At 52.3% G+C, this 7,768-nt stretch overlaps 1 protein-coding gene across 1 annotated transcript in view; it reads left to right on the forward strand.

The window, feature by feature from the left end:
• The window catches only part of SEMA4D (sema domain, immunoglobulin domain (Ig), transmembrane domain (TM) and short cytoplasmic domain, (semaphorin) 4D), a 46,959-nt gene extending 41,565 nt beyond the window's left edge, over positions 1 to 5,394 (forward strand). Inside the window, exons 14-16 of the mRNA XM_008570043.1 lie at positions 1,875 to 2,047; positions 2,123 to 2,166; positions 3,053 to 5,394. Coding sequence (XP_008568265.1) covers positions 1,875 to 2,047; positions 2,123 to 2,166; positions 3,053 to 3,975 — 1,140 coding nt within the window. The 3' untranslated portion in view covers positions 3,976 to 5,394. The remainder of the gene's footprint in view (positions 1 to 1,874; positions 2,048 to 2,122; positions 2,167 to 3,052) is intronic.
• The last annotated feature ends 2,374 nt before the right edge of the window (positions 5,395 to 7,768 follow it).

Consider the following 7,768-nt stretch of genomic DNA (forward strand, 5'->3'; position numbering starts at 1 on the left):
AAAAAAAAGAAAAAAAAAAAAAAAAAAAAAAGAACTAAAACTCTGTACCCATCAAGCAAGTTTCCATTCCACTCTTCCCCCAGCAGTGACCATTCCGCTTTCTGTCTCTGTGGATTTGATTGCTCATATGAGTGGAATCATGCAGTATTCGTCCTTTTGTGACTGGCTTGTTTTTATTTAGAATAATGTTCTCAAGGTTACCCATGTTGTAGCACGTGTCAGAATTTGCTTCTTTTTTAAGGCTGAAACATATATATTGTGTGTTTTGTTTTTCCGTTTGTCTGTCGATGCACATGTGGGTTGTTCCTACCTTTTGGCAGTTGTGAATGACACTGCTATGAACGTGGTGTGCAAATTACCTGTTCGAGTCCCTGATTTTACTTCTTCTGGCACACATGGCAGATGCACTTTGCACAGCCCTTTCTGAGCCCACAGAGCAGGATGTCATCTGTGTTTTCACCAGGACGTTCTTTGGTGAAGAGACATAGCCTGTGTGGCAAAGAGGACAAAAGGACCTTTGGTGGCTCAGTTGCCTTGGCCACTTCCGCCGTCACCTGCCATGTGCCCTCAGTGCCCCACGTGCGCACTCACCAGCAGAGAGCCAGTGTGAGCCCGAGTGCCTCAGCTGAGGGGACAGTCACAAACCTTGAGCTGTGACCCGGGATATTGTCCTCTGTCCTTCTCACAAATGTGGTGGGCACATGACCTCATCTGCCCAGGGGTCCACTGGCGTAGATGGGCCAGCACCAGGCCAGCAGGCTCTCTGCTGTCTGTTGTTGTGACAGTTTTCATCCGTGGGAGAGGTTCCCTTCTCCTGGTGCATCCGCGCTGGCACGGGCAGGTCCGTGGCCTGGGCCTCTGGATGCGTCACAGTCGTGGAGCTGGGTCAGCTCCAGGGGCTGATCTCTGGCCAGAGGCTGGTGTTGATTCAGATGGGTCCTCTGAGATGAATTTGTGCTTCCTCTAACTCTAAAATACCTAAGTCGTGTGTAAATTTGAGACTCTTCTGCTGTTAGCCAAAGGGTTTTTCTAGGACGCTGAGGTGAGACAGATCCTCCCGGACAAAGATAGTGGAAATGTTGAGCTTTCGTCCTGCCGCTGTCTCAGGCCTGTGAGCTTCCGGTGGGCTGCTGTGTTCAATCAAAAAATCAGTAGTCTGACTGCCCATGTGTCAGGCACTCTTCTGGTGCCAAGTGGGCTGATGGAACCAACCTGAGGCTGGTGACATTCTAAGCCGAGTGTTCTGGAAGACAGAAGAGTCTTCTTTGTTCTCTGCTCTGAGCTTGGCCACACTGGAGCTTGGCAGTTCGTGTCTCATCTGTGTATTCCTCCCTCGTAAACACAGACATATTGAAAGCGAGTGGTGTCATTCCTTCGTTTTATTAGTAGCATTTGTTCGTCTTTGCACAATGTTCATGGGATATCCCTTCTACACCTGGATGCTAGATTCAGACTTTGATGAGACAAGTTTCATGTCAACAGGAGTCATGTTCTGACTTGGGATGAGATTAAGCTTCAAGATGGTGTCCTTTGGCCTCTGTCTGCAGCCCTGTCTCACATGTAGGGAGGCTGGGAGGGTGGCTGGGAGGGTCAGGCTAGTGGAGCCCCCTCTGCCAAAAGAAATGCTTGCAGACAAGTGCTCTGTCAGCCGGTAGGACCTGGGCAGCGGGTGCCCAGACAGGGGAGAGAGGGGTTCAGATGAAAGGCCAGTGAGCCCTAAGTTGGCCTGCAGATCCTGCTTGAAAATCACACTCCGGCTTTATTTTCATCTAGTTCTGAGTCAGGGGAGCCTTTCCTCCTCTGCGTGGCACTTGGAGCTGCCGATGGTCAATGGCTGCTCGCCTGACGCCCATTCTTGTCTGTGTCACACACAGGGCAGGAGGTTCGTCTATGCAGGCTCCAACTCGGGTGTGGTCCAGGCCCCCCTGGCCTTCTGCAGGAAGCACAGCACATGCCAGGACTGTGTGCTGGCGCGGGACCCCTACTGCGCCTGGAGCCCGACCGCGTCGGCCTGCATCGTGCTGCACCAGGCTGAGGGCCCCAGCAGGTACAGGCGGGGTGTGCTGCACGCAAGGGCCCCCAGGCGCGTGCGTGTAAATAACTTCTGCTGGTTGTTTTGCAGGGGCTGGATTCAGGACATGGGTGGTGAAGCATCCGCATGCCCTGGTGAGTGGCCCCTCGTCATTCTGGCTCCTCCAGGAATGGCGAGTCTCCTGCCCATTGCACGGCGCTTCGGTTCTGCAGCATTTGTGTGCATTTTTTTTTTCTTCCTCCAAGCAGAACTGTGGTCTCTCTCTGTCCCTTTTATTATAGAAAATATAGTTATCTGTTTACTGGGAAGCATTCTCTGTCCAAAACTGTCCTCTTTTCTGTTCTGCTTAGCTGGGGACTCATTGAACAAAACCTAAACCTGTCATGAACGGGAAGAAAGGAGCCCGTGAGTGATTAATTAGGGCTCTCATTCCCCTTGGGGATCCCCCTGCCTGTGACCATTGGAAAATAGCGCTTTGACCCGAGGACGGGGTGGAATCAGGCCAGGATGCCTGTCCTCTGCAGCCACCCTCCTGGCATGCTAAAGGCAGACATGCCCTTCGGTTCTCTGGCTCCCTTCCTTGACAAGACAGCTGTTATCAGATTAAGAAAAATTTCGGAGGTGGGTGCCCAGGTGCACTGGAAGGCTAGCCTTCCTTTCAGCCCCTTGCAGAACTGTTTCGTGTCTGACTCAAAGTGCCGCTGCCAAACGCAGAAGCGGCCTCTGCTCGGCCTCCCCCAACCAACCTGATGTGTTTATTCCTGGGAACATGGGGATGAGAAACGGGATTTCTGCTGCTCAGAGCTGCCTCTGATTTCTTTGTTCCATGGGCTGCCATCCGGGGCTCATCTTTGCTTTTCGGTCACGCATGTCTTTATCTCCTTAGTTGTCCTGGAAGATTCCATGTTGATCCGGTGGGTGAAACTCTCACATCATCTTGTGGGTATTAACCTATTTTTAAAAGAAGTTAAGTAGTGAACAGGGTTGTTGATGCTGTGCACATTTATTTTGATGTTCCAGATAAAGTTAAAGAAAGTTACGGGCCGCATTTTTTCAAGCATGGAGGCACAGCAGAACTCAAATGCTCCCAGAAGTCCAACCTGGCCCGGGTGGTGTGGAAGTTCCAGAACAGCGTGTTGAAGGCCGAGAGCCCCAAGTACGGTCTCATGGGCAGGAAAAACTTGCTCATCTTCAACTTGTCGGAAGGGGACAGCGGGGTGTACCAGTGCCTGTCAGAGGAGAGGGTCAGGAACAAGACAGTCTCCCAAGTGGTTGCCAAGCACGTGCTGGAGGTGAAGGTGGGGCCACAGACCCCGGCCGCACCTGCCTCGCCGGCCACGCAGACAGAAGGTCATGGGCGCGCCCCCAAGGTGTCAGCGGCCTCTACCCAAGGGTCTTCTGCCCCAACCCCAGCTGTGCGAGCCACCTCCCCCGGGGCTGTCACCCCACCTGCCAAGCTTGTGCCCACCAACTTGTCCTGTGAACCAAAGATCGTCATCAACACAGACCCCCAGCTCCATGCGGAAAAAACAATGTATCTCAAGTCCAGTGACAACCGCCTCCTCATGTCCCTCTTCCTGTTCTTCTTTCTTCTCTTCCTTGGCCTCTTTTTCTACAACTGCTACAAGGGCTTCCTGCCTGGACAGTGCTTAAAATTCCGCTCAGCCCTGCTGCTCGGGAAGAAGCCCAAGTCGGACTTCTCTGACCGTGAACAGAGCCTGAAAGAGACGTTGGTGGAGCCGGCGAGCTTCTCCCAGCAGAATGGGGAGCAGCCCAGGCCGGCCCTGGACACCGGCTACGAGACAGAGCAGGACACCATTGCCAGCAAAGTCCCCACGGACAGGGAGGACTCACAGAGGATCGACGACCTGTCCGCCCGGGACAAGCCATTTGACGTCAAGTGCGAGCTGAAGTTCGCAGACTCGGATGCAGACGGGGACTGAGGCCGGCTGCGTGTCCTGCCCGCGCTGGCTGTGACGGTGTCCACGCGTGGAGGGCTTCGTGTTTCACCTGTGCAGTAGCCGCGTGTCGTCCAGCACCCGTAGGGTAGCCCGCATTGTAGCGAACCTTCGTCCTCTGTTTTCTATTGGGTTGAGCCTGTGTCTTGGTGTCTCTTTGTCCATTTGGAAAACGACAAGCATCGGATCCCAGTCTCGTGTCCTCCCGCAGTTGGTCGGAGCGCTTTAAGAAGTCCCTGCAGGCGGTGCCGATATATCTGAGCCCTGGTGGTGGGGACAGGCAGCTTGACCTCGTCGGCTGAGAAGAGTGTACCTCCAGCCTCCCTCCCCATAGCAGCCACTGAGAGATAATTTACTTCCAGATTGGAAATGACGTTTTAGTTTATCAGATTGGTAACTTATCGCCTGTTGTCCAGATTGGCACGAACCTTTTCTTCCACTTAATTATTTTTTAGGATTTTGCTTTGATGTCTTAGGTCATTTTTTAAAAATTATTACTGAAGCAGATGTTTTAATATTTAGAAGAAGATGTATATCTTCAAGATTTTGATATATATTTGGATTAAAATGGCTTATGTTGCTTAAGATTCTCAGGGATAAACTTACTTTTGCTAAATGCTTTCTGCTTTTAGAAATGCAGACATAAACCATCTTGTGAGCACACTAGCCCTTTTTTTTGGTTTTAACTTTATTCCTTAAGGGAAGCATTACTTTCAGAGAGATTTTCCTTCTGTACTTTTTTCCTTTTTTCCTTTTTTTTTTTTTAAACTCTCTTGAAGAGGAGGACTGTCTCCATCTGCGTGGAGGGTTTAGAGTGAGGGAGGTGGCCCTGGGGGAGGCTGGGCTGGCCCAGTGCTGAGAGGAGGCACCGTTTCCAACCCAAAGCCCACGGTCTCTGGTTGAAACCTCCTGCTGGACAGACGGCGTCGCACAAGGATATCTTTGGTTCTCTGAACATCTCCTTTCTCTTTTTGCTTCGGCCTCAGACCCATTGCCTGCCAGACGTTCTGCACAGCCTGATGGAGCTCGCCACCCCTGGAAGAGGACTGGGCAGTGGTGCACGGGCCACGGGTTGTGACCACAGCACATGTGCGCACACAGCCTCTGCCCTCACCTGCCAGTGTGTACAGATGTCAGTGGGTGGTACGACTTTAACGTTCGCTTATTTTACATTCCATCTGCCCCACTTTGTAAATACCCGTTAAGAGGAGACTTTTTCCATGGCAAAGAGCAATAAACTGTGGATTTTTGTGTGCCTGTGTAAATACTCTCATCTCCCAGCATGATATGATTTGATCATTTGGGTGTAAACATTTGTTTATAAGATTTACTTTGTTTTTATTTTTCTACTTTGAATTGTATGCATTTGGAAAGTACCCGAATAAATGAGAAGCCTCAGCGGAGGCCCTGCGACCTCTCTCCTGCGCGGTGTAGCAGGCGGCTGCGTGTCCCGCCCGCGTGGCCTGGGCTGGCAGCCCGGATGCTCTTTCCTTTCTCGTCCCCACTGTCTGTTTCCTGCTGCGTTTCGCCTTCTCCGGCATGTGGTGTGTTCCCGGTGACTTCTCCCTCAGTGCCCTTTCTTTTCTGTCCTCTGTCTCGCAGCCTCATCTCCTAAGCCCTTCCCTCCTCCTGGCTCCTCCTCTCTGTCCTGTCTGGGCCCCTGGCCGGCCTCGGGCTCAGGGCCCAACCGCAGCACACAGGTCACCTTGCTGCCGCCCTTCCTGAGTGACCAGGCACAGCAGGTGCATGAGCTGGGGACCTTCCACCTCTTCTGCCAGGCCACAGGTGAGTACAGGCCCCATTTGTGTTTCTTCCTCATCTCCTGCAGAGACGGGTGGGGCCTCCTCCACATCCACACATCTCTGCCCGTACCATCTGCAGCCTTCCTGGCTGCTCCCTTGGGTCGAGCCATCTTATGCTTTTGTTATGGGTTGATCCCGAATGAGACTAAACAGACTGGAGCTATTCCTAGTATACAGCAGGGGTCAACCAGCTTTTTCTGTAAAGTGTCAGGTGTTAGCTATTTTAGGCTTTTAGGGCACGGTAGTTTGTCACAACTACTCAGCTCTGCTGTTGGACTGTAAAAGTGGGTGTAGACGATTTGTAACAAGTGGGCAGGGCCATGTGCCACTAAAATTTTATTTGCAAAAACCAACAGTGGACCAGATTTGGCCCAAAGGCCACGGTTTTGCAACCCATGGTATATCAGATTGCTTCTATTTCTGCTAACAATCTGGAGGTTGATATATGTGGCATTTGGAAATTTAAAAAAGAAAAAGTTAACTTCAGAGCTTTCAGAATGGGAGTCACTTAATAACTTGTTGCATGTCATGGTGTTTAAAAGCAGAAAAGATTAACTGATGTGCTAATGTACTCCCCTCAGACATGGGAGGCGTTTGCCCTGTATTGAAGAATATTCAGGTGAGACAGCTACTCTTAGAGAAAGATGGCAGGACGGCCAGCACCACGCTTCACATGTGTCCTGGGCTTTGGGCGGCGCCCAGTGGCCCTGGTCTCCAGTGTGTGGTCTCTGACTGATAGTAGATGCGAGAAGGAAAGCAGTGGTGCGTCAGAGCCGGGTGGGCTTCCGCCTCTGCTCGGGGGGAGGAGTGGAGTTAATGGGAAGGAAAGCAAATTCAATTTATCTCTTTTTTAAAAAATGTTTAACAAACTGTCAGAAGCTACCAAGAGTTTTAAGGTGCTACCCGTTTCCTGCTTGATAAGCCCCAATGGGTGGCCTGTTGGCGGCTGCAGACAGTAGACAGGAGAAGCCGCCTGTGGATGTGGAGCGTTGTAGAGACAGACCCTGGATGGGCTGGCTCCTGCGGCCCCAGCGGCCCCAGCTCTTCTGCTTGGAGCTGTGGACCAAGCTTGTGCTGGGCCGCTTGTGGCCACTAATGCACCTGAGTGTTGCTCTTTGGCCAGGAAATTTATCTTGGGGCAGGCAGGCCAGAAAACTCCCTCATGTGTCCATGGGGCCTGCAGCCTGTGGCAGCAGGGGGTCCTTTACAGACACACTCAGGGACTGCCTCGTCGGCAAGGAGGCTGGAAAAGCTCAGTGTTCGGTTCATGTGGCCTGACAGAAGGCCCCGCTCCTCTGCTGGCAGATGCGGGCAGGAAATGTGGTTACGAGCCATCATGTCTTTAAGTGCTTGGTTCTCCGGTGTGCAGTGCCTGTTAGCTCGGTGTTCACGTACACACGCCCCTGGGGCTGGGAGAGAGCGAGAGACTGAGGAAAACGGACTTCGCTGTCCTATCAGCAGAAGCCACTCCCAGTATTTCAAATGGGATTTAACACGGGATTGGTTACAAAGGTGATGGAAGAGCTGGGAGTAAAATGGGAAGTAAAGATGCCCAAAATGTCATAAGCGTGGCAGCCACTGCCGGCCACACTGCCGTCACCACTGCTGCGGGTTCAACGAGGAGCTGGAAAAGTGTTTCTTCCTCTCGGCTGCCCATCCGTCTGCTGCCAGGGCCTTCTGTGGCGGGACGTAGAAGAAGGCTAGTGGCCAAGGATCTGGGAAATGTAGCTGTGGCCCTGCAGCCCCAGGGCCAGGAGAAGCGAAAGGGTGGCTGGGAGCTGACAGATGAGGGAGCCCAGCGCTGTCTCGGTGCTCGGGGTGTGGTGTGAAAATGGGAAACAGGCCTCAGCCTTCCCTCTGCCTTTTTACCTGGTTGTCATTTTCTCTCCGGAAACATTTGGCCCCACCTGGGGTCTTTCTTTCCTGTTCCCTTGATTCATTGAGGCCACAACCTGCCGGGGCTGTGAGGTGTCCCT

This window comes from Galeopterus variegatus, unplaced genomic scaffold, assembly GCF_000696425.1.
Source record: "Galeopterus variegatus unplaced genomic scaffold, G_variegatus-3.0.2 Scaffold564, whole genome shotgun sequence".
NCBI lineage: Eukaryota > Metazoa > Chordata > Mammalia > Dermoptera > Cynocephalidae > Galeopterus > Galeopterus variegatus.